At 56.6% G+C, this 25,770-nt stretch overlaps 1 protein-coding gene and 1 long non-coding RNA gene across 2 annotated transcripts; both read left to right on the top strand.

Moving 5' to 3' along the window:
* Window positions 1–11: 11 nt before the first annotated feature.
* LOC125107577 (uncharacterized) lies at window positions 12–21,086 on the top strand. The gene is made up of 3 exons (XR_007129599.1): window positions 12–358; window positions 2,088–2,098; window positions 21,075–21,086. It is a non-coding gene; the product is annotated as an uncharacterized LOC125107577 (long non-coding RNA).
* On the top strand, window positions 9,339–17,729 carry C1QTNF6 (C1q and TNF related 6). The gene is made up of 3 exons (XM_047742818.1): window positions 9,339–9,543; window positions 12,313–12,568; window positions 15,495–17,729. The coding sequence occupies exons 2-3, from the start codon at window positions 12,319–12,321 to the stop codon at window positions 16,040–16,042; spliced, it is 798 nt and encodes a 265-aa protein (XP_047598774.1). The 5' UTR covers window positions 9,339–9,543; window positions 12,313–12,318; the 3' UTR covers window positions 16,043–17,729.
* Window positions 21,087–25,770: the final 4,684 nt, after the last annotated feature.

Genomic DNA, 25,770 nt, shown 5'->3' with positions numbered 1-25,770 from the left:
AAGGGGGGTGTGGCTAGAAGGGGGGTGTCTCTGGGTCTCTGAGGGCTCCAGGAGCACCCCTTATAGCAGCACCCATTGGCGCTCCTCCCCTCCCAGAGACCAAGGCAGGGCCCGGGTCAGGCAGACTGGTGGGGAAAGGCAGTGTCCTAACAGCATGGTGTGGAGAAGGAGGGAGAGGAGGAGAGGGAGGAGGAAGAGGGAGGAGGAAGAAGAGAGGGAGGAGGAGGGAGGAGGACAGATCTGCTCCAGGACCATGCCGCCATCCTTGGCCCCTCTGGGTGGAGCTCCGCGGCAGCACTGCTGAAGGCATGTTGTGGGTGCCCGGCCCGATCAATCTCGAGGAAAGCACGCAGTCAGGGTGGGAAAGCAAACGCTCTGGAAGGTATAACGCTGGCTCCCTTGAGGGCCTGCCTGGGCTGGTAAGAGGGCTGCGCCTTGATGGTGGCCTAGGGCCATTGTTGAGACTCAGGACCCCACAGGTCAGGGAGCAGTCCTCCCCATTCTCTATATTCTCCCAAGGGGGAGAATATGGGGCACCCCAAGGAAGACAAGACAAGGGGGGCTGGAGGGGAACCACAGGAGAGGCCACTGTGCAAGAATTCTCTCCCAGAGATAAGCCCTCGGGGCCATTGTGAGATTGGCCCCGGGGGAGGGCGGCACCTCAGGCTAACTCCCTCCATCCCCCACCCCAGCAAAGGGCAAGGGGGTCCTGAGGGAAAGCATGTGAACCACAGATTGGGAGACCTAAATTTTCAACTCAACTCAGGATCCTGGCTAGCCTTGACCTCTCTGGGGTTCAGTTTTCCCATCATAAAATAGTAGGTTGTCCCAGTCTACCCACCTGCTCAGAATTGGGGGTGGAATGAATTATGTTGGACAAATTGCCCCCCATACTACAATGGGTAGGGGTGGGTGTATCCGATTTTAAAGTAAAGTATCAGATTATAAAGCCCCCAACCAGGCTTGGTCCACACCTGCTCCTTCATCAGGCGGCCTCTCTGTCTCTGGCCTTTGGGGGTAAGAGCAGTGCGGGACCCAGGATTGGGGGAAGGGGAGGAGGCAGAGGCCAAAGATAAGAAGGCGGGGCTTGGGGAGTTGGCCGGCTCAGAAGTTCCCTAAACAAGACCTTGTATGGATGTTGGAGCTGGAGGCCCAGCCCTCAGTCTGGGGTTCCTCTGAGAAGGATGTGGGGGTCTGAGTGAAGAAGGGCACCCAGCATTTCAGCATTTTCTGGCCAAACCTGCCTTCCTGACTCCTGGGACAGGTGAGCCTGTCCAGCACGGGTGGCTGGAAAGCCCCTGAGGGGGACCCTTTGCTGCTCCTGCCCCTTGCTCCTGTCAATAAAGACAGTGACACACGACACCAGCTGTAACCTGGGCCAGTTCATCTGTCTTGGTGGGCCTGTGTGTGTGTGTGTGTGTGCGCACGCCTCCTCTCCCTCTCTTCATCTCTCAGCTCTGCGTGCACAGGTCTCTGTGTATGGCTTCCCAGAGTCCGGGTCTCCAGGGCGCATGGAAGAGGCCCCGATAAGCCTCAGCCAACATCCTTACAGATCTTGGTCCCAAAGCCGTAGATAAGAGTCTTTTCCTGTGCCCGAATAGCAAGACTCGTGGCAGAAAGCTGATTGGCTCGACTGGGTCACGTGATTGCTCCTTGGGCCAATTACCAAAGACAAAGTGATGGAGTGCGACGATTGGTCAGGTGTGGGTCACGTGCCCATCCTTCTCACCTGGGAGACAATGGGACGCTGTGACTCACAGGCTGGCCTGACCCCAAAGCCAGTGTGTGCCCCAGGCAGCAACAGGAGACTGTGTGCGTTTGTGAGCATGGGGTGCCTAGGAGGGGCCCGGGCATCTCAGCCACATCCACGCGTGAACACGAGGGGTCTACGGTGCCCGAGGCAGGTGTGCCTGCGGTGAGAGCAGAGGGACTGCTAGGGGTGAAGGGTCTCACGGGAGAGGTTTCCGGGCCAGGGTTCCCCTCTGGATCCCACAGCCCCCAAGCTTCCCCACCATGCCACGTGTCACTGCCTGTGCCCGCTCACATTCATGCGTGTGGGTGCCCCACCGCCAGCCTTGCCTCTGCAGGCAGGGACTGTGTTTCCAAGTCAGGTAACTATGAGTATTTGCAATAAATGAGTGAATAGGGGAATTCCATTTCACAAACTTCAGGGGCAGTGTTCACGCGGTGACTCTGGCCTCCTTCGGCTCTGTGCCCTGCAGTAATCCTGAATCAATGCGGGGAGGGCCAGGGGGATGGAAGGAACCTGTGTAGGGGTTTGGGCCTGGAATCTGTGGGTTATTGGAAAAGCAGGCGCCTCAGGGGGAGGTGAGGCCTGGGGTTGTGAGCCAGGACAGGCAGGAAGGGTGGTGATGACCTTCCCTGCCTGATTCCCCCTCTCCAGATCTTCAACTTACTCACACCCAAGGCCTTACCTTGAACTTGTCTCTCAGAGGCGGTTGCCAGGCAACAGCCCATGGCCACTAGGCTCTGGACCAGGACTTCATGCGTCAGCATCCGCATCAGTGGGGAGGAGCTGTGAGACTGCAGGGCCTGAGGCCCCAGGCTTCAGGTTGTCCTCACCTAAAAGATGTGGGGGAGACAGAGGCTACTGACCCATGGGGAGGTGACAGCTGGGCTCCACAGGATGCCAAACACAGATGGAAACACTCTACAGGTGGGAAGGACCCCAGGCAGGAATGTGAGGGGCATTCCCCGGGATAACGCAAGGTCACAGTCCCGCCACAGCCTTGCACTGCCCCCGTCACTGGCAGGCCCTGGTGACCTTCTCAGTGAGACCACTGGAAGGCTGTGGGGGAAATGCATCCCCTAAAAGCTATGGGACCCGAATCAGGAGGCCCACTCTGTCACAAACCTACTGTGCAGCCCTCGGCCATTTACTTCATCTCTCTGCACGTAGCTCATTAAGTTAACAAAGATTTTCCTGAGCACAGACAGTAGGCAAGCTCTGACCCTGGACTGAAGGTGCGGTGGGGGAAGACAGATGCCGTCTCTGTGTCCTTGTTGTTCCCGGAGAGTCACAGAATCTAGTTGGGAGAGAAGTATGATAGGGGAGGGGTGCATGTGGTGCGGACACCTGTCTGCCTGGAAGAGGGACCTGTGTGTGCTAAGGCCTTGAGCCCGCAGCAATGCTGTCAAGAAAAAGAGGAAAGGCAGAGATCGGGCCCAGGTGAGGGGCAGAAGCTGTGTCAGACAGGACCTCATAGGGGGTTAATTCCCGTTGTACGTTGTGTTGAGTCTCCTTGCCAAATTCATGTTCAAGTCCTAACCTTGGGTGCCTCTGGATGGGACCTTATTTGGAAGTACGGTCCTTTCAGGCATAAGTAGCTAAGATGAGGTCATACTGGGGTAGGGTCAGCCGCCAATCCAGTGTGACTGGTGTTCTTAAGCCAAGGGGAGATTCGGACAGACAAGAGTGCAAGGAAGATGCAGGGTGAGGCTTCTACAAGTCCCAGGACACCAAAGGTTGTCAGCCAAGTGCCAGAAGCTGGGTGGGAGGTCCTCAGAGCCCTCCAGAAGGAAGCAACTGTGCTGACTTTTTGATCTCAGACGCCCAGCCTCCAGAACCAGGAGCAAATGAATTTCTGTTGCAAGCCACCTAGTTCGTAGTACTAGGTCATGGCAGGCCCAGGGAGCGAACACAGTTCCCTGCCTGCAAAACAGAACTTACGGTCCCTCCTCTCCCAAGACCTCCGGGGCTTGCATAATTCCTGTCCCGCTCACTCTTTCATTTAGCAAGTATTTTGGGGAGCAACTGCCAATTGCAAAAAGCTGAAGGCAGAGAAGTTTCAAGGCCTGGCAGTCTTAGGAGCAAAGGAAGTCACAGGGAAGAGAATAGATAAACTAGCCAGTTCTGAAGCACATGGCCCCTGGAACTGCCTGGGCTTGAATCCCGGCTCATCCGTTCACTAGCTGTTTGGCCTTGAAGCAGTTAATCAACCTTCCTGTGCTTCTCCGCGCAACCCCTTGTCTCTGAGATGGGATTGAGAGCAGATGTCCCTATTGTTGGGAGGTTTAAATGAGTTAATATTTCTCCACAGTTAAGCACTGTCCCTGATGTGTTAGGTGCTGTGTTCAATGAATGCAAGAAGTACTTTCCCAGAAGGAAGAATCTCTCCACGGGTGGGGGGGTAGGGAAGTCTCCCCAGGAGGCACGATGGCCCAGCTGAGTGTAGAGAGGACACTGGAGTGCATGCACCAGGGAGGAATTATGCAGGACGGTCTAGGTACTGACGACCTAGCACTATTGGACCTAGGACAGCTCCAATACCCATTTATAGCACAGGACGGTCAGACCAGGGATGGTCAGACCAGGGATGGTCAAACACCTGGCTCAGGGTCATAGTACCAGAAGCGGGACCAAGAAGCTGTTTTCCCAGCCCCCAGTCCAGTGTCTACAGTTTTGTTTTTTTTTTAAACTATGAAACTGGGGGGCAAGGTGGCAGGAGCAATGCGGCATGTGGAGAGAGCTCTGAGGCCACTGATGCCAGCTCCTTGGTGGCCACTGGGTATTGGCAGATGATGTCCTTGGGGAAGACCAGACAGGTGTGAGGGCAGCCCAGGCCCCGTGGGGACTCCATGGCCTCCAGGAGGCTCCGCCACCCTCCAGGGAGCCCTGCAGCCCAGAGGTGTGAACGAAGGGCAAACACTTGTGCACGTTGTGTGTGCAGAAGGTTCCTTTTCAAAGAAAATGTCTCGGCCACACTCAAGGCATCTCCAGGGTCCCAGACACCTCAGGTCCTGGTTCGCACATCCCAGGAACACAGCCCAGAGGCAGCCAGGAGCCCACATCCCTTGTGGCCGGCTTGTTACAGGTGGGGAAAAGGAGGCCAGGGGCCCTCCTCGTCCTGCTATCTGCTTTAATTACCTGGAAATATGTCAATATTGGCACACCGAATGGCCAGTCCTGCGTTTGCTCAACACGACCCAGAGCCTGCTTAGTTTCTCCATCTGTAAGGAGGGGTTGTCTCTGAGGTTCAGCTTCCCGCCGCTCATCAGACAGCGCTGGTGTCTCCTGCTCTCCGTGAACAGAACAGCAGCAATTACAGGAAGAGCAAAGCAAACTCACATGCCTGTTTACGTGGGCGGCAGTCCCCTGAGCTGTCAGCCACGCAATCGGGATCCAACCCCAGCGGCCCTACTGCTTAGCTCTTCGGGCCTCCGGCTGGTCTCGGAAGCGCTTGGAGCCTCAGTTTCCTCATCCATAAAATGGGCTTTATTCATAACCTCACCTCACAGGACTGTCGCGAGACCTGGAGGCCGAGGACTGGCTCGGCCGAGGCCCGCGCTGTGCTCTGTGTCCGGTAGGGGGCGCCGCGGGACGTCCGCCTGGTCGCCGCTCCGCTCGGCCGGACTCGGCTCTCTTCGGCCACGCTCGGCTCCACTCGGTTAGACTCGGCCATGTTCGGCCGCCACCGCCAGCCTCGGCCAAAGTCGGCTCTGCCCGATTGTCCTCGGCTGCACTTGGCGGGATTCGGCTATGCTCGGCGAAGTCCGTCCGGCCTTGCTGGCTCCTGGTCGGCTCCGCTCGCGGCTGGACGCGCTGGGGCCCCTCCCTGGCGCCGAGGAGCCGCCTCGGGTTGGGCTTCTCGGGTGGAGGCCCAGAGGCCGGAGCAGAGCTGGCCTGAGGGTCGCGGCCGCGAGTGTCCGCGCGACAGGGTCCGGTTTGCCTGAGCCCTGGGCCGTGCTTTTCCAGGGCATCGGCTGGCAGCCAAAGGGGCGGGCTCGCGGCCGGCGACTGCCTTTTCCCAGGGGTCCAAGCCGAAGCCGGTGGGCCGGGGGTCGGGGAGTCTCTCCTTACTTCTGCTGAGCGGAGCGGGGAGGTTGGCTGCTGCCTCATCGTTCTGGTTTTGCCACTGGTCGGCCGTCGGGGAGGGAGCCACTTGCTGCACCTGTTCCTTAGCCTCAAGTTTCCCCCCAACAGTTAGCAGGATTCTTCTGGGGGCGGGGTGGGGGTGGAGGCGGCCGACAGACTCCCCCCGACCTGCTGGCTCTTTCTTTCCCTGGGCCTCTTGCGGATTCAGTGTCCCCTTCTGTAAAATGGTCTTAAACTCGCCCAACTCGGGAACAGACATGGGGTGTTGAAAGCCCAGGGTGGAGAAACTGAGTCCGGAGGTGGATGTTCACCCACCCACCCTGGCTAATCAGTGGAAGGCCTCCGTAGTAGAACCGAGTCTGGGGTTCTCCGCGCAGGAGGAAGCGGGACGAACTGCTTGGGAGAGGGAGGGTCCCTTGGAACCTCTGGTCAACCTCTCCCCTACTTTGTGGGGAGGGGGTTTGGAAAAAAGTGCTTGGGTGCCCCAGCCAGCCCCTAGCGCGTCGCAGTGGCCTTTCATCCTTCTCCTAGCCCTCTGCTACCCCCTTAGCTCCCGACGAAGGGGATGAGACGGGAGCATCATAAGTCGCCGGTTGCATGAGGTGGGTGCCCAGTGGGCTGGGTCACACCCACCGCGGGGCCCCATGGCTCTCCCCAGCAGGTGGCGCTCGCGGTTGCCTTTGTTTAGTTTCTTTTCTTTTCTTTTCTTTTTTTTTTTTTTTAAAGATTTTATTTATTTATTTGACAGAGAGAGATCACAAGTAGACGGAGAGGAAGGCAGAGAGAGAGAGGGAAGCAGGCTTCTTGCTGAGCAGAGAGCCCGATGTGGGACTCGATCCCAAGACCCTGAGATCATGACCTGAGCCGATGGCAGCGGCTTAACCCACTGAGCCACCCAGGCGCCCCTACCTTTGTTTAGTTTCTTAATTGGCTAGTGACCCTGAGCAGTTAGATCTGCGACTTGGCATTCACAACTTGCAATGCTGACTCCAGGAATCATGTTTTCTGTCTCACCTTTTGACAGGCACACATTTTATCTTTTTAAAATACACGAGGGGTCCTGGCACTCTGTAAGCACTCACTCACTATTTTTATACCTGGGTCCCAGGGCTTCCGACTTAGGTGTGCATGAGAAGGGGCTGATACCCTTACCCTATTCAGAGTGTGACCACGGAGAAGCACTGGTGGGTGGCCAGTAGAGAGGACCCCTATCGGGTATCCCACCAGACCGCTCAGGTGCTCTTGGCTTCCTTATGTCCCTCCGGCCCAGGAACACCAAGACTCAGAAGTAGGGAGTGTGCCCAAGGTCACACAGCTAGAAGGAGCTAGAGCTGGAACATAACCCAGTTTTGTCTGCCCCAGGGCTGGGGCTCTGTCTCCAAGCTACCTGGCCAGCTGGGGAGATCCTCCGAATGGCTGAGAGACCACGGATGCTGCACAAATGAAGGTATTTTAGACAGAGTGAGAGTGAGAGGAAAAATATTGAAGTGTAATATATCTGAGTCTTGCTCTCTTGTCCACCCTGCCTCCCGCTGGCAAAGAGAACAAGGAGCCCTTTTCTGGGGCATTGGCCTGGCTGGGAGCCAAAGGAGCCAGCCCTAGAATCTGGCAAATCAAGTCCCTTTCCTGGCCTCAGTCTCCTCATCTGTTAAATGGGCTGAGTGGCCTTTGGCAGAGCGGCTGTTGAGTGTGGCCTGGAGCAGAGGGCTGGCACAGCATAGGATAAACTTCCTGTGTCCCCAGGCTGCGCACCCCATCCCCCATCTGTCTTCCCTTCCCTTCTCCCTTCCCTCCGAGGCTTTCTAAGCCAAAGGACTCAGAGGCGGCCAGGGGTTGTCTTCCACTCTGGTGCTGCTGACTCAGCCCTTTTCCTGGTGACAGCAGCAGGGGGAGGGTGGGGAGGGTGGCTCCCACCCTCTGCAACCCTGGCTCAGGGCTCTGGGAATGCTGTCTGAGGCAGGGCCACATAGAGGGCATGGCCAGTGTGGTCTTGGTGTTTTCTCAATGCTGTAGAACCTCAGTCTGCTTTTGGGGGGACCCTCTGGGACCCCTAAGTAGGCCAGGGTAAGGGGGGAGGACTCTAAGTGGGCTTGAGAGGTGAAAGCAGCACAAAGCTGAAAGCTGGGAGAGTCTGACTTTCATTCCAGCTTCGGCTCCGGTCAGCTGTGACCTTGAGCCAAAGAACTGGGGTCTATCCTGGGTCACGGAGTCTCTGCTGGTCACATTAAGTAATTGGGTCAAGCCATCTCTCAGGGTCTTTCCAGGCCTGAAGTTCTGCTGTCTGATTATCCCCAAAACTGCTAGAAAAACCGAAGTCTGGACATGAGACGTCAAAGATACACAGGCCACGGGCTGTTCTATCCTCCACACTTGGCCCATTGAGTGGGAGCTAGGCTTTCATGCCCTAAGCCCCAGACTGAATTCCATCCCCCTCAGATCTCGACATTTCTGTACTGAGGGCAGTAATGTCACTGCCTCCCTCTTCCCACAGGACAGATCGGGAACTAGAGCCTTTGTACCCCCCAACCCTACCCATTCCCCCGCCCAGGCATGTTCCTAGGACTCCAGTGGGCTGGGGACCACTTCCTTTCTGTGGGGTTGTGGCTCCTCTTCACTCTCCCAGCCATGGGACCCTGGGAAAGCACAAGGCTGGGGTCAGCTGAGTTGAAATAATGGATGGGAACACCTTTCAGGTTCCAAAAACCCCTGCAAAGATGAGGCCCAGCCCAGGCAGTAAGCACTCAACCAGTGTGGAATGAGAGGGGGCTGGAGTGGGAGGGACATTGGAGATCGTCTGGGCACCCCAGAGTCCCAGGGATGCATGAAAAACCTCGGCAGCTCAACTGGAAGGAAGCTGGGCAGGACTCCGCCCAGGCCCAGGGGCATACTACACAGGCTGCCCCTCATGCCAACAGGACCTGTCTCTGGGGGGTCATTTCCACAGAGGGGCTGGCTCCATAGGATGCGAGGGATGGGTTCAGGGAAGATTTCCAGGCTGAGGCGGGGGACTTCCATGTCCATTGGAGAGGGGGTGTTGACCTGGCTGTTGCCCTTACCTAGTACCTAGTACCTAATACCTGCTCATTGACTTGGACATGTGCTGAGCCTCCCCTGTGCCCGGCACAAGGAGACTGGGGACTGGAGCTCTGCAGATTCCTAGGGACGGACAAGTCAATGGATTGGCCCAAGTCCTGAGCTAGTGGGCGCCCGCGCCCTCTCCCCTCAGCACCCTGCCCCTGTGACCCAGAGCAAATAGGCCAAGCCCACCTCTCACCCCGATTCCAGTGCTGCCTCCTCATTCCTGAGCAATCTGGGGGGCTCCTGCCCCTTCCTTTCCCTCTATTTTCCAGCCTGCACCTAAGGGGCTTCAGACCCCTTCCCATTCTGACTCTCTTGGGCTTCTGAATCAAACCAGACCCCACTGGACAACCAAAGAGTTAAGCAAAGGAAAACCCCAGCTCCCTAGGCTCCTTTTCTCTCTCACAGATCCCAGAGGCTGGAGAGAAGGGAGCAGGGAGGAGGGGAAGTGGGAAGCCCGCTCAGCCCGCTCCCTCCGCCTTCCCTCCGCCTCTCTCCCTCCTTTTCTCCCTCCCTCTTCGGCTCAGCCTGGGGGTCTGGGCCAGCAACAAACAGACATGGGCCAAGGAGCCAGAGACTGCCCTGAGGCCGGGGGTCTGTGAGCTGCCGTGGAGGCCACTGGACGCGGGGTGAGTGATGAATGTTCCTGTAACTTCTTCCAGCAGGGCCCCGGGGGCTGGGGTCAGAGCCCGGAATTCTCTTCCTCCCTCCTCTCTTCCTAGACACGTCCTGGGTTCTGCTCTCTCCCTCTGACCCTCTCAGCCCCTCTAGCCCCTGGTGAAGGGCTGCCGTGTTTCTCCAGCGGGAGCCTGTCCCTGCCGGGACACTCACCAGCTCAGCTCAGCAGGCCCAGCTTCCTCCCATCCCAGAGAGCTCCCAGCTCCTAAGTAAAGGCAGCAGGAAACCCCCCCCCCCACCCCAAATCGCCCCAGATGGCACAGTCCCCCACCCTGAATCCCTGCGTGGCTCCCCCCCCCCCCCCAGGGCCAGTCCCTGATCATGGCTGTGGTTATTATTACTCTTGTTCAAAGACTGCTCTGCTTCCTGCTTCCTGCTCTCCCCAGGGCACAATTCTGTGTCTCAGAGCTTTTGACTCCAATCTGGCCTCAGATTGGCCAACAGAAACATCCCCAGCCATGCCAGTTCTCCGGGCGAAATTCTGCTCTTCCCATTCCGAGTGGGCACTGGGTAGAGGCCTTGTCTGTCACAGGAAGGAACATGCGTCAAATCTTATTTGTTTATTACTGAAGTGTAATTGACATTATCTTGCTTCAGGCTTGCAACATTGTCATTCAGCCATCCTGTGCATTACTCAGCGCTTACCACTGATGGGGGTCGTCACTATACAATGTTATTACAATGTTATTGACTATTCCCTCTGCCTTCCTTTGTATTAAGAGTCTTACAAGTCAGGCACTTACCCTGCATTTGGATCCTCCTGAACAACCTGGGAGGTAGGCAGTGGTTTCAACTCCTTGTAAGTGTCAAGGAGCAGCATGGAAGACTAGAGAGGTTAAGCTACTAGCCCGAGGTCACACAGCTTGTAAGCTATCATGGGATCTTAGGTCTGACCCTAAGGCCTCACCCTTTCCCATAAAGTCACATCTATGGCCAGGAAAAAGGGGATTTTTGTTCTTCTCAAAAATCACCGAGATGTGGCATTTACAAACACAGGGTGGGGGTTATAATCTTGAACAGAGAGGATGTTGATCTCTGAGAAGTTTATCTGCCTTATAGAGCAGAACCAGGAAAACAGACCAGGGCAGAGCTGGGGAATGGTCACCTCTAAGAGAGGGGTGGTATCTCTGGGGACGACCTGCCCTCCACTGCCCTTCTAGCTACTACTCAGCCCCCAGCATGGTGGAGTGTGTGTGTGTGTGTGTGTGTGTGTGTGCGTGCGTGTATAGAGGGGGGACTCCTGCCCTTTAAAACCCATCCCTTACCTCAGTACTCAGTGGAGATAGAATAGCATTTTTAAAAAAAATAATAATTTTAACTTCTCTATATGTATTAACCGCAGAAAAAATATTTTTGAATTGTACCAAATGTTAAAGGAACGAAAAGGAAATAAACAAAGAAACGCCAGAAGTGTAAAAACCAGTCTGGTTTCAAGAGCCGAGTTTCTGATCCTGCGATAATATGCCAGCCCCCAAACACTGCTACCACCTCAAAGGCTCTTTGCCGGGTTTCCTGCCCACCCAGCCCCAGCCTGTCCCCAGTGTCTGCTGTCCTGGCCACTTCCTGCCCCCCTCCTGGAACTCTGGAACCTCCCTTGGCCAGGGCCATAGACATCTTCATAAACCCCTGGACTTCTCCCATCGTTTTTGAATTTTCCAGACCTTCTAGTCCAGCTCCTTAATTCCAATTAACCCCCATTGGCAGTGGATTGGTAGGTCTATGATGATTGACACAACTCTCTTCCAATGAATTAACTCCAGAGCCTTGGGGCTTCTGTGTAAGGCTGAGCTGTGTGGGTTGTTGACTGCACAAAGGTGCTGAGGGGGAGGTGGGTTGACAACAGCCCTTGCCAACCTACAAACCCTCAGTGTTGCATTTTTCCAAAAAATGACTTCTATTTTTGTTTCTAATTTGTCCGTGCAAAGAGGTACCTGCTTCTGCCTTGTGCACAGGCACCTCTAGGCAGGCCAGCACTGGTCTACGGTCTAAAATTCTGCATACCTACTCCTGAATTCTTAAAGATGCCGTGACAGCATCACTGGGTATAACACTGTGCGTTTTCTCTGGATGTTGCTTCCCGACTGCTACAATAAATGAACTTTCCTAGATCTTGGTCAGGACCATGGTGCTCAGGTGCCAGATCCTGGGCTCGGCCACTCATCCCCTCTCCTGAAGCGCGAGGCTGCAGAATCATTTGCCTTGGTCCCAGGGGCGCACTAACATCCCTCATGCTGGGCTGGTAGCCTGTGCTTGCTGGAGAAGGCTGGGTCGGTTGCAAGAAAACAAGCCAAAGGGAGGTGGGCAGGGCGGGCTAGGGTGGGGAGCATTTCACAGTCTTACTGGGTAGGACACGTGGGTGGCTGGAGCACCTTCCTCGCCCACCCCAGCAAAGGCATCCCGGGACCTTGTCTGTTTCCCCGGCTGTGGCTCTCTTTAGATGGGCTTGCTTCCCGGGCCCACGTGTGCCAGAAATCCCCATGGACTGGGTTCCAGGGGACCCGGCCTGCAGGCCCTACATGGCCACAGGTCTCTTTATGACCTGGGAGAAATTGCTTCTCTGTGTCAGTCTCTGTCTTCTCATCTGTTAAATGGAGATGCTAACCCTCTGCCCTTGAGTTACATCAGGTGCGCTGATAATATGGGGGCAGCATCCGTGCTGCGCAGTGTGCGGTGTGGATGGTCCCTTAAATAGAATCTCTGCCCCTCCTTACTTGCTGCAGGTCACCATGGGGATAGCTGCCCTGGACCTCCTCTGCGCAGGGCTCCTGCTCCCTGTCTTGGTGTTTGCGGTCCCCACCGAGGAGCCCTCTTCTGGGGATGCGGTGGCCTCGGGTGCCCCTGGGTACTGTCAACGGTGCTGTGACTCTGAGGACCCCCTGACCCCTGCCGATGAAGCAGTGTCATCGGCCTCTCCATCTGCCCTCCCATACCTGCTGCCTGAGGTCAGGCCCTACATTAACATCACCATCCTGAAGGGTGAGTAGCCTCCTCCCTCCCAGTGGCTCAGGCTAGACTGGCCTGGCTGGGGATGGGGAGGGCGTAGAGCCCTCTCCTTGGGGTCGGTGAGGGGGAGGGAACAGGAAAAACCCGGATAGAAAATTGTCCCAGACCCTTTCTGTCATTCATATATTTATTGAGCAGCTACTATGTGCCAGGACTGTTCTGCGTTCTGAGGATGGAGCATGAGCAAACCAGACAGAAGTGCCAACTGCCATTCTCATGGGAGAGGCAGAACGTGAGCAAAAAATATATTGCCCAAGTTAATGAGACAGAATGTTCGATGGTGATAAAGGGGATGGCGGTGCCAAGGTTGAGGAGGGTAAGGGGTATCAGGAGTGTAGGTGCAGGGAATAGGTTGCAAATTAAATGGGGTGTCGGTTCATTGAGAAGTGAGGGAGAAGCCAGGTGGCTATCTGAGGAAGAGTAGTCCAAGGAGCATGAGCAGCAGGTGCAAAGGTCCTGTGGTAGGAGTGGGCCTGGTGTGTCTAAGGAGCAGAGAGCAAGAGGAGGAGCTGAAGTTGGAGATGAAACAGGGGCAGGGTCAGACTTGGGTTTCCCTGAGTGGGAATGGGGAGCAGGGGAGGGTTCGAGCAGAGAGACCTGGTCCCACTGGAGCTACAAATGGATCTCTCTAATATTTCGTGGAGAATGGCCGGCAGGGGACAAGGGTAGAAGCAGGGAGATCTATGGGCAGCCACAAGGGCTATCCAGGTGAGAGTGGGCTCCCTGTCCTCAAAAATCAGGAAGAGGCTTCTGCTGCTAGGGACTGTGAACAGCTGGGGCTGGGGCCAGGTCCTGGACACCCTTCACCTGGGGTTGTGTGGCCAACCACCCCAAGACGTCAGTCCTTGTTCATTGCTCCCATTTTGCAGAGGGGGAAACGGAGCCTCCAAGCAGGGAGGAGCTTTCCCAGGAGCAAACAGCTATAAGGCGCAAAGCCGAGATCTGTCCCTGAGGACTTGGGCCACTCCACCCTCCAGCCAGGGATCGGCTGGCTTCTGAGAACTCTGGGCCTCGGGTTTCATGGGGGAGAACACCTCTCTTCCTCCAGCACCCCATCTTCCCCAAGGCCCATAGAGCCCCTGCCTGAGGCTGAGGAGCTGTCTGGCCGCTGGAGGTACTTCCTCCACACTGTCTTCCTAAAAACCCAGGATTAGGAGGACACCCTTGAGCCAGCCTTCATTGTCTGCCGGCGCGGGTGGACACTCGGCTGTGGCAGGAGGCCCCTGGCTGGCGTCAGGAGTCCTGGGTCCCCGTCCCAGCTGCTCGCTCCCTCACTGTGCGGGTCAGGCTGGTCTCTCTGTCCCTGGCTTGCCGCCTCCTTTGTAAAAAGGTAAAGGTAACCTCTTCCTAGGACCACCGTTCACCCCCCTCCCTCGGGTCTGGAGCAGGGAGGTGCAAACCGTAAAGTGTGGTGCAGGCAAGGAGGTCCTTCTCCACTGAGACTGTGGGGCCAAACCGTTGCAGAGCCGGGGACCCCCTTCTCCCCGCTTCTGTCCAGGCTTTTCCCCTGAGGGTCTGTGCCTTCCGTTTCGCTCTTTCCATCGATACTGCCGAGGTCACAGGAAACCTTGGGAAGACACAGGCCTGTGTGGGTCTCTCAAAGGGGAGTGGCTGATGGTAGGAGTTCTGGCGTGTGACAGGTGGCAGGGAAATGCTTGGGATCAGGTACCTCAAGACATAGGGGGTCCCCTGCTCCTTCTGTGCTCAAGGTCAGCCTGGAACTGAGGCTGGGCAGAGGCGTGTGTGCCTAAGGATGAGGCTGGATGTTGCCGGAGCCCTGGGCAGTCAGGGACAGGCGGAGCGTTGCTGGGTGGACCCTCCTGCCTCATATTGGAAGTCTATAGGGCGCTCCCCCATAGGAGATTTTGTCAAGGGCCCAACATCAGCCCTGTGAGGTGGACAGATTACTCTTCAAGACAGAGACAAAATAACCGAGACCGTGACCGTGAAATGCCCCAGTGGGACATAACACCAACCAAGGGCTGCCTGGTTCCGAACCAGGGCCTTTCCCTTCATGTAGGCAGAGGCTTTTTTTCTTGGCTCCTTCTCTGGGTCAGAAATGCAAAGTGAAACTCAGCAAAGAGAATGAGCTCTTGCCACTTGCAACAGCATGGATGGAACAGCGGATATGCAGCTGAACGAAATAAGTCAGTGGGAGCAAGACGAATGCCGTACGAGTTCCCTCATATGCAGAATTTAAGGAACAAAACAGATGAACATAGGGGAAGAGAAGGAAAAAAAATAAAATAAAATAAGAGGAAAACAGAGAGGGAGACACACCATAAGAGACTCTTCGCTCTAGGGAACAAACTGAGGGCGGCTGGAGCGGGGTGGGGGGAACGGAGTCACTAGGGGATGGGCATCAGGAGGGCTTGGGATGTCATGAGCCCTGGGTGTTCTGTGCAACGGATGAATCACTAAATTCTACCTCTGAAATGAATAATACACTATATGTTACTTAAAATCAATTTAAATTAAAAAAAAAAAAAAGAAAGAAAAAGAAATGCCAAGTGGGTCCTGCACCAGCTACCTCTCCGCTGGAGTCAGGCTGGGTGTAGTGACTCTTGCGGTTTGGGCCTGGCTTCCCAGGGAACGACATGATCACACCTTCACTGCACGGGGCGGGGAACGGGCGGTGGAAGACAGAGAGCCTCTTGGGTCTTGGCCCTCCCGCTTCTCCTGAGCTGTACGACCCTAGTGAGTCACTGAACCTCACTGTGAGTAGAGATGGTCACGGTGTCTTCTTTAGAGGGGCGTTCAGCAGAGCGATGCCCAGTATGCAGCAGGTGCTCAGTACATGCTGGCTATTCTCTGGCCTTCCTTCTCGAGGCAGAGGCGGAGCCCTCTGCAAGCAGAGGCAAGGGTGCCGGCCCTGACTTTCCCCTTCTTGTCCCCACAGGTGACAAAGGGGACCGAGGCCTGCTGGGCACGCCCGGGAAGCTGGGCCGGGAGGGTCCCCGGGGGGAGCGCGGCCCGCAGGGCAACAAGGGCGCCAAGGGGCAGGCGGGCAGCCCCGGGGGCCCGTGCCAGACGCGCTTCTCGGCCTTCTCGGTGGGCCGCAAGACGGCTCTGCACAGCAGCGAGGGCTTCCAGCCGCTGCTTTTTGACACCGTCTTCGTCAACCCCGACGGCCACTTCGACCTGGCCACCGGCCACTTCATCGCCCCGCTGCGTGGCCTCTACTTCTTCAGCCTCAATGTCCACAGCTGGAACTTCAAGGAGACGTACGTGCACGTGGTGCACAACGAGGAGGCGGCCGTCATCCTCTACGCGCAGCCCAGCGACCGTAGCATCATGCAGAGCCAGAGCGTGATGCTGGCACTGGCGCCCGGGGACCGCGTCTGGGTGCGTCTCTTCAAGCGCGAGCGGGAGAACGCCGTCTACAGCGACGACGTGGACACCTACATCACCTTCAGCGGCCACCTCATCAAGCCTGAGGATGATTAGTGGCCCCCGGTGGGGCAGCCCCGGCCCCGGGGTGGGGGGAGCTGTGGGCAAGGTGGTCCTCCAACAGGGCCTCGGTGTGCCCCTCCATAAAGTGGGCCCCGGGACCTGGCATTCTGGGTGGGCTTCCTCTTCTTTCCTTCCCTCCATCATCTCTCTCTCTTCTCTTGGACATATTTTAAGAAGCACGCTAACCTGAATATTCTAGAACTTTCCCAGCCTGCGAACACGGCAGATTCTGATTCTGGTTCTGAAGTGGACGGCGTCCAGGGTTCTGCACGTCTAAGAAGTTCCTGGATGTAGTTGGTGCTGCTGGTCCAGGGACCCGCCTTGAGTCCCCAGATTCTAGACCTTTCCCAACATTCTGGAATCCTCCGAACATTCTAGACTCTTGCCAAATCCTTCACTTCTCTCATCTCTCCAGGACCCCCACCCCCACCCCTATCCTCTTGCTCCTTCCACCTTCTCTGTTCCTCTCTTGTGCACCCCACTTGCGCAGCCGCCATTTCCTTATTCATTCATCAAACGCTCGCTGAGCACTCACTCTGTGTCAGGCTCTGGGGAAGCTGAAGTGAGACACAGGCCCTGCCCTTGGTGAGTGCCCAGCCCAGCCAGGATGGGGAGATACAGGCTCAGGAAACCACACCCAGAAAAATGTGCAGGGCTCTCATCACAGAAGTCTGTGTCTGGGCGTTCAGCCACTGTGGACCGTCCTTGTCTGCAGGTCCCCAAGGTGGATAGAGTCCCCAAGGTAGGGGGGATCCTTATCCTTGTCCATTTCTTTCCTTCCTGCCCAATGCCCTTCATTAAAGCAAACCCCAGAAGGGCCTTGGTCAGGGCAAGGGTGCTATGAGGGGAGGGTCCAGGGGCCTGCGGCATTTGGGGGTGAATAGGGCCCTTGGGAAAGGGAGCCCAGACCCACATCTCCCCACATGTCAGGTATGGCAGCCCGCAAGGACTCCTCCCCTCCTCACACATCCCCTTCCCCATCCCCAAGGCGCCTGGGCCTCGGTTCTCCCAGGCTTCCAGCCACCGTCAGACACGATGTTGTCCCCAGGTGCTCTCTGACCCTCCTTGGCCCTCCTTGCCGGCCCAACGTCCCTGGCTTTCCAGGCCTAGTTAAGGTGCTGAGGCCCTGGTGGGCAGCTCGTGACCGGCACAGAGCCTCCTGTGGCCAGATGCCACCTTGACACGTGCCACCGGGCCATGGGCAGGGCTTTGGAGCCCTCAGCAGGTCTAGGGAACTGAAGCGGGCAACATCCCAGGTCAGTCGGGGAGAACCTCCTCTGAGCCATGAGGCCAAGACAGGCACTGGGAGTGACCAAGGCCAAGGAAGGGACATCAGGCCTTCTGTCCTTTCTCCCTCTCCCGGGGTGGGGCAGTCTGGCAGTCTCCGGCCTTCTTGTCTCCCATCCCAGGTAGCCTGAACCTCTCTCCAGAGGGAAATGGCTGCTTCCCGTTGGTGCTGATGCTGACCGCGGGGCAGAGGCGCCCCGAGCAGTGGTCTCTGGTGCTCACTTGCAGCCGACGGATTCACGGCTCAGTGATGGGGGGCTGGCAGCAGGACCTGACCCCGTGCCGTGAACGCTGGTGCTATACCCCCACTCCTCACCTGACTTCGCCCCTGTCCTGCTTGTCTGGAGTGATTAAAGTGTGTCTGTCTTTTTGGCAGTTCGGGCTGGTTCTTTCTGCTCGGCTCCCTGTGCCCCTCCTCGGGAGGGCCGCCAGTCCCAGTTCTGCTGGGGGCCCCACCGCAGGGCTCCCCTCCATGGGCTCCCCATCCCACGCGGCCCCTCGGTCACTCATCAGCTGGTAGGCCTTGGAGTGAGTGGAGCCAGGCTCGGAGCCGGCTGGGCCGTGCCTTGTCTGTGGCCTCAGGCCAGGCTCCACACACCTGAGCCTCCATTTCCTTGTCTGGAAAATGGGGACGCAGAGAATCTACCCCAGGGGATGGCCATGAGGATGAGAAGAGTGATGTTTGAGCCACACCCACTGACTGCCTGCTGTGTTCTGGGTACCCCACTAGGCGTGGAGGTGCAGGGCGAGCCCAAGCCATCCTCTTGCCTTCGGGAACGCTGTGGAGCCTACATTCCAGTGAATCACTTGTAAGTGCCGAGCCCCGCAGGCCCTACTTGGGGATTCTGTCTCATGGTTTGTGTTTAATATTTACGAGAGAACAGTTGGCTGTTCTCTGGAGGAAAACACAGCTTCATCTGACAGCGGACTGGGTTCTGACTTTCCAAGCTAGCGCGGTGACTGCTCACGTAGACCTATTTATGTTTGCAGTGACCCCTGTGGGCTTGCCCGACACACTCAAGGCACCTTTGTGTGTCCCTGTGGCTGTGCTTGGTGGCGTTCTGGGCACCATGTACAAGATGCAGCTATAAGGAATGAAGCTACTAGAACCGCCCTGGGACTCGGCCCAGCCCAGGCAAGGGAGCCATGAGTCTCTGTTTCTCTGAAGCCTACATGGCCATGGCAAGAGGCTTCCCACTACACCTGAGTGCTCCCCATGGGTCAGAGGCTACGCAGGGGAGCGACCCCAAGGCGTAGTTTTGGCCCAGGCTCTGTTCACGCGTTATCCGTCTGCCCCCAGTGCCAGAGCCTCTCATCATGGATGCTGTGAGGACAAGTGGTTTTGCCAATCCGCTAAGGCAGCCAAGTTTTTTTGTTTGTTTGTTTTGTTTTGTTTTTTGGCAGCAAAGCTTTGGAAACTTCTCACCAATCCCCTTCAGGAGAATTGGTTTGTCCTTTGCAAGCTGAGGCCAAAGGTCGCAGGCATATCCAGGCCTCATTAGCTCAGGGCTCTCCGAACCAGCTCCTCCATGGTCTCGGTTGATCTGCAGCAGAAGCTTCCATCCTGGTTCCAAGCGGCTTCCGACGTCCGCCTGCGCTGGTTTTTCCCACAGGAGCCCGGTTTCCGGCTTGGTGGCATCTCTCCAAGGAGTGGCAGGAGCCTCTGGATCTTTGTGATGGGGACCCTTCCAGAAGGTGACGTCTCGGTGGGGGCCGGGCAAGGGCCCTGGAACTCTGGAGGCCCCCAAGCCTGTGGCCACATCTGTGGGGACCAGGTCCCCCAGGAGATCTACAATGCTTAGTCCTGGAGACCCAGGGAGCCCATATAGCTATCTTCTCCACCCCTGCCATCCCCTTCAGTTACATATTTTGAAGATAGTATGTCCCTCTGAAGTGTTAGTGAACAAGGAAGGGGAGAGAGAGATGGGCCACGAGGAGAAGCAGCCCACGAAATGGAAAACAGCCTAGACTGGGAGTCAGGGGACTTCAGCTCTGCTCTGCCATCGCTTGGTCGGGGGTGGGAGGGAGATAATGCAGGGAATATTAAGGGGGAAGTTCGATCAGACAGAGCTGGTGCAGGCAGCTGAACCGGGATGTGTTCCTGGGGACTTAGTACCTGGATGGGTGGGCTGGATCCTTCTATGGGTTTGGGTTGGGTGTATCTGGGAGTCCTCAGCCTTCCTAGGAAAAGGATACACCCAGGAGGTCCTTCCTCTGTTGCACTGGAGCATGGGGAAGAGAGTAGAGAATTCTAGAGAGGATGATCTAGGAAAGTGTCAGAGCGGAGGGGACATTTGAGCAGGGTCTTGGAGATGAATAGGAGTTTGAAAGACATACGACGTGGGGAAAACAGACAGTGGGGTGGAGGTGGGACAGTGCAGCCTACGTTCTGGGCAACGGGAGAGGCCCATAAGCGATGTAAATGTTTGGAAAGGTGTTAGAGACAGACCAGGATGGGTTCTGAGGCCAGAAAGTTAGGGAGGGACCACGTCATTAAAGCCACATCTGGCTAAGTTGGGACTTGATCTTGTAGGTGATGGAGAGTTGCTGGAGGGTTCTGAGCAGCGTGGTCACTGGTTAGAGCTAACTTAAGAGGCAGACTGCTGTGGGGGCCCCGTGGAGCATGGACTCTATGGAGTGGGACTGGAGGCAGCTGGTCCAGGAGAGGACACGGGGTGGACTGACGATGTCATCCTGCAGGAGAGGGCCATATTCCCACTCGACTCCAAAGGAAGTAAGAAGTTTAATAGCAGAGGGACAAGAGGAGGGCAGCCAGGTTGGGGTGGGAGGTCCAGCTTGGGCAAAAGGTCTACCAGTCTCTGCTGTTCCTATCAGACTTTTCTATACCAATGAGAAGAGAGCAGGCCTAGGCATCAGGAGGCGGGCTCCTGGGCCAGCTCTGCCCTGGGGAGTCCCCTGAGTGGCTGGGCAACTCATTTGGCTTCTTTGGACCCTCATTATCCTTTTCTGTCCCATTGAATTCGAAGTCCCTCCTCTCTTGCCCCACTGAGGCCTGGGGGGGCGTCTCCGGGGCTTTATGGGGTGACAATTTTCAGAACCCTTGATCAGGACTCCTGGACTAACAATGGGGGAGACTGCGAAAACAGTGCCGATTGTCCCAGAAAATATTTAAGTGCCAAGTGACAGGGGCCAGAGAAGTTTCAGAGAAGTGGTAAGTACTCAAACGTCAGAGTGTGTGGGCTCTGGAGCCTGGCGGGGCGAGGGTTCTGATTGCCGGGTCCGAATCTTCTTAGAAGAATCCTTGGCTCAGAGCAGGCCCTGTTATTTATCCTCTATCCATGTGAGCTGGGCTTGTCTCCTCGTCCCTCTGAGTCTCCGTTTTGTACATCAGCAGCGGCTGGCACAGAGAGGGCGCTCTGCAGCTCTCTCTGCCGCTTCCTCCTCCCCCAGCCAGCTCCAATGCCCGGCCTGGACCCAGGAGCCACATACTGCCACGTGTACCTCTGGAGGAGGGGAAAACAGGCAGAAACTCAACACAACCAGAAACAGATGTCAAGAACATTATGGGTGGGGCCCCGTGGGGGGAGAGCCAGGGCCAGCTGCGGCCAGCGGCTGCTGCAGGAGCCAGAGAGGAAGGAGGGATTTCCAGGACAGGAGTCAAGAGTGCACGGCTAAGCCCTAAGCCCCGTGCCTGGGAGCAGCTGGGCTGCAAACCAGGAGGGAGGGAAGAGGAGGGGGCATGGGCGGTGGATGCGGGGGAGCAGGGTGTGCAGAACAGGGTCAGGCTGGGGTGTGAAGTCTTGGCCTGAAGGTGGTAGTGTGGGCGGGAGGAAGTAGTAACTGAGGTGTGGGCACAGGGAGGAAGCAGGGGACCCAGTGCAGGACGGGAGCAGAGTGAGAGTGAGGGTGAGGGCGTGGGTGGCCGTCCTTGTCCTGCAGCTGGCTGACTGCTAGGCTGACTGTTAGGCTGACTTGCTGTGCACCATGGGGGACAGGCAGGGAGAGGAATGAATGGATGCCCCAAGCTCAGATGTACAAAAACTGGAACTTGCTTTCTTCCCCACTAAACTTAATTTCTTTTCTTTTTTTAAAATTTTATTTACTCATTTGACATGGAGGGAGACAGAGCAGGATCACAAGTAGGCAGAGTGCAGGCAGAAGAAGGAGATGCGGGCTCCCCGCTGAGCCAAGAGCCTGATGCTGGGCTTGATCCTGGGGTTCCTGGGATCATGACCCGAGCCCAAGGCAGATGCTTAACTGACTGAACCTCCCAGGCTCCCCTAAACTTAATTTCTACGAGGCACTTCCATTCTGCTGAAGGCAAAGAAATGTGCTTTCGGCCAGCTGGAGCTCCTCTCTGACCTCATGTCCAAGGGGAGCTGCTCCTAAGTGCCCCATCCTGTGGGTGGTGAGAGGTCAGCTGTCCCCACGCGTCCACATGACCCCTGCTTAGTCTGTCACCGTGCCATCTGCTCTGGGTTCTGCTCAGGTGTCTGCACACCTGCTGAATCACGCTTGTTCCCGCAGCCTCCTGGGTCCTTGCCCCTCTCCGGAGGGCCAGGTCTGCTCCTCAGTGCTTACCTCACAAATTCTGTGTCCCTCAGAGTGCTGTCCGAGCCCGGACCCTTCTGCGCGAATACACCATGGGGCCGCTTCTTCCCTGGGTTCTCAGCCGCCTCCCCAGTGTCTGGCCCGGGAGAGAGGGGTGGTCCCTCGGTGTCTCAAACCTGCCGGGGGTCTTCTGTGCGCAGCTCCCAGGCTCAGCTGGGGAGGAGGGGCCAGGATGCACTTCAGTCAGGAACCCCAAGACTGAGGCAGCCCTTGCTTCCCTCCTGCCTCCTCCCCCCAGGGCTGTGCTGGGTCCTGGGAGATGGGGGGGTACCATGTGTCTGGTCAGTGCATCCTGTCCCAGAGCTCTCGGCTGGGCAGACAGGCTCTCTCCTTTGGGTTTTAACACACAGAGAAAGAATCCTCTCCTCCCTCCGCTTTGTGATACAGATTCCCCTCTGTATCTGTTAGGATGCTTTTGGGTGCAAGGAACGCTTACTGAACAGAAAGCATCAAAATGGAAAAATAACCCTTGATCCCAGGATAAGGTAGCTCCAGGGCTGGTTAACCCAGCAGCTGAGCGGCACCATGAAGGACCATGGTTTGTCCCCCATGTCCACTTGGCACCCTTAGAGCCGGAGCTTTGTTCTTAGGCCGGCCTCCCTTGGGGCCACAGGAGGGCAGGCACAAGATGGCGGCCCCAAGATGGCGGCCCCAAGATGGCGGCCCCAAGATGGCGGCCCCAAGATGGCGGCCCCAAGATGGCGGCCCCAAGATGGCGGCCCCAAGATGGCGGCCCCAGGTAGGTGTCGCCTCAGGGTGGGAGAAAGAACAGTCTTTCCTCCCGCAGCCTCTCCCTGCTTCTCACTGGCCAGAGCGGGTCACATGACCACACTGACACCAACCCTGCCCCAGAAGAACAGGATTGTGGGAAGCAAGATTTACCTTTGAACCCTGAGGGTCTGGGCTGAACCCCCAAGCAGGATTGGGGCAGGGTTGCGGGTTGGGGAGAAGGGGTTTAAAATACAGCTGACGCGCCAGATGTGGGCATCTGACTCAGTCACGGTGTCTTGGTTCTGGGGAGCCTTCCCAGACTTGGGGGGCAGCCTTGGCCCTGAGTGCCCCTGGTTACAGCCCCGCCCACTGATTGGCCTCTGAGCTTGCGGGCACTGAGGTCACCCCGGACTGGAACCCTCTCCGGCCCTCCCAGGCAGAGTTGAGCTTCCCTGAGCACATCAGAGCCTGCTGGGGACACTGCCCGGGCCCAGGTGGAACCCAGAAAGGAGGGCACTCCCCCAACCACTCTGTGCCTCAGTTTCCTCACCCAGGAAATGAGGGTGATGGAAACAGCGTCCACCCCAGAGCGCCACGTGGGGAGGAAAGGCAGAAAGTATGTGTGAAAGGCGGGCTCACATAGGCTTGCTAGAGGTGCTGAATATTATGTTAAGGTAGACACGGTACTGAAGTCTTTACGGGAGAAGAAGCCATGACAGCCTGAGACTGGATGAATGCCTTCAGGGACCGTGTGTCACTTCATTCAGCGGTTTGGGAGCGACTCCTGAGGCCAGGCTCTGCACTGGGCTGGGCACAGGGGGCAAAGCAGTGAACACAAAGCCCACGTGGTCTCTGCCCTCAAAGGGCGGACAGACCTGCACAGAGCCTCACGGATCACACAGACTGCAAATGAGGGCAAGTGGTCTCCAGGAACATGGGGCAAAGATAATTGGAAAGGGGTGGGGTGGTCAGGCAAAGGCCTGGTGGTAGGAACCGCTCAGCACTTCCAGGGAACAGAAAAAAAGGTGGGAAGAAGCCAGCTTTGCAGGACCTGGGATTTGGGATGTAGCCGGTGGCTGGCACCTGAAGGAGTCCAACCCAGGCCTTTGTGACAGCTGTCTGGGGCCTGGGCTGTTATGTCTCAGAGAATGGCTACAAGGTGGAACAGATCCTCGAGCTCTTTTGGTCAGTCTGGTGATAGGGCAGGACCTCTTGCAAGAGTCCCAGAGGAGCTCGTGCCGTCGGACCGCAGTGGGTACAGCCAGTGGTGCGCTGGGGCCCACTGGCATCTGCTGGCCAGGGCCAACTGTGCTTATCTCTTCCTGGCTCTGAGGTCAGGGACATAGTGATGTTAGCTGGAAATTTTAATTTTTGCAAAATAAAGCTTTCATTAAAAATGCAGCTGCCTTGGGGCACCTGGGTGGCTTAGTGGGTTGAGTGTCCGACTCTTGGTTTTGGCTCAGGTCATGATTTCAGGGTCCTGGAATGGAACCCTGTGTTGGGCTCCATGCTCAGTGAGGGCGGGGGGAGATAGGGGTCTGCATGGGATTTTCTCTCTCTTTCTCTAAAATAAATGAATAAAATCTTTGAAAAAAAAGGTAGCTGCCTCGTGATGAAAGGATGTTCCCCAGGGCATTGACCTCCCGCACACTTACCCTTCGAATAAGGCTGGAGCCCCAGGCCCCTCACACATGAAGGGTATGGGCACGCCGGAGTGGGGTGGGGCCGCAGGAAGGAGGCTCTCCAGGTGTTTGCTCCCTAGGCTCAGTGACCTCCTCACTTGGGACCCCTCACCACCCCACCAGCTCCCACCCCACTCTGGGGCCCAGGCTGTAGTTTTTTTACCCCGCCCCCTGGTGGCCAGAGTGGTTGATGGCTCCAAGAGCGGACCCCAACCCCAGCCGGAACAGCCTGAGTGTTGCTCCTGGGATCAGGGAAAGAGCCACAGCCAGCGCTAACAGAGACGGGCACATTCGGGAAAAGCTTCAGTCAGGGAGCCCAGGCACGGCAGGTGCCAAAGTCCTGGGGCCCTGGTTTCTTCCCTCCCTGAGCTTTGGTTGGGGCTCAAGCTCCCATCTTCAACACGTTCCCCCCCGACTTTTAAAAGAATAAATGTTGAATTATCTTGCTCACAACCCGAAGGACCTCAACTCTTGTACCCTCGGTCCCCAGAAATGGAAACTGCTTACCTGAGAGGGAAGAGTGGAGGGAAAACAGGTCATTCAATTCTGCCACCATTAACCAAGCATCTCCAGGAGGTTCAAGGGATCCAGAGGTTAGATCCCCTAGAGAGGTCCCAGTGCAGGGAAAGGACCAGACCTTCAGGAAAATAAGGGAAATACAGTTCATTGGGGGCTATCAAAGAAATCTGTATAAGGAACAAGCCTTCAATAAGAGTGGGTAGCTCAAAGGAGAGAGAAATCAACTCTGTTCATACGTATTTGGGTCTTGAAGGATGAGTAGGAGTTTGCTAGGAGGAAGGCAAAGAAGAAGGTTGCAGGTAGCATCCCATTCTGTCTGATCCAACTCATTAATCCCGTAAACACTTTCCAGGAATAAGTCAAGTCACTTTGTATCGTGCGGAACTCCCAGGCTGGTACAGGCAAGGGCTCGGGCTGGGGGTCCTGGGGCACATTCAGGGGAGCCCAGCAACTTCCACATTCAGGAGACAGTCCATACTCTTCACACCTCCTCCCTCCAGTTCTGCTTGGCTCCCCCCACCTTTGTGTTTTTGGTTTATTTTTTTCAGATTTTCACATCACCTTCTCATGAGGTCTGTTCCAACCGCCTTACTTGAAATGGGGCTCCTGGTCCCCCATGTCCCGCTCTTCCCTTTCTCCTAATGTTTGTCTTCTTCTAATTCCTGTGGCATTTTCTCAGTTATTTTCTTTATTGTCTGTGTTTCCCTCACCCCCACCGCTGGATGGTGAGTTCTAGAAGAGCAGAAATCTTTGTTTTGTTCACTGTTGGGTTCCAAGCGCCTAGAATCGAGCTTGGCACATAGCGGGCTCCCAATAAATACTTGTTTACTGGGTGAATATGAGTTTTAGAATTTGGGGAGCTTAAGGCAGCGCTGGGGAGAGGCTCTCCCTGTTTGCCCCAGCCAAGCACGGCTCTGGTCTCTGTCTTCTGCCTGTGTTTTGTTTGAACTG

Source organism: Lutra lutra, chromosome 8 (genome assembly GCF_902655055.1).
Source record: "Lutra lutra chromosome 8, mLutLut1.2, whole genome shotgun sequence".
NCBI classification, from domain to species: domain Eukaryota; kingdom Metazoa; phylum Chordata; class Mammalia; order Carnivora; family Mustelidae; genus Lutra; species Lutra lutra.
Note: the sequence above shows the minus strand (reverse complement) of the source record. Positions and strands in the feature narration are given on the sequence as shown.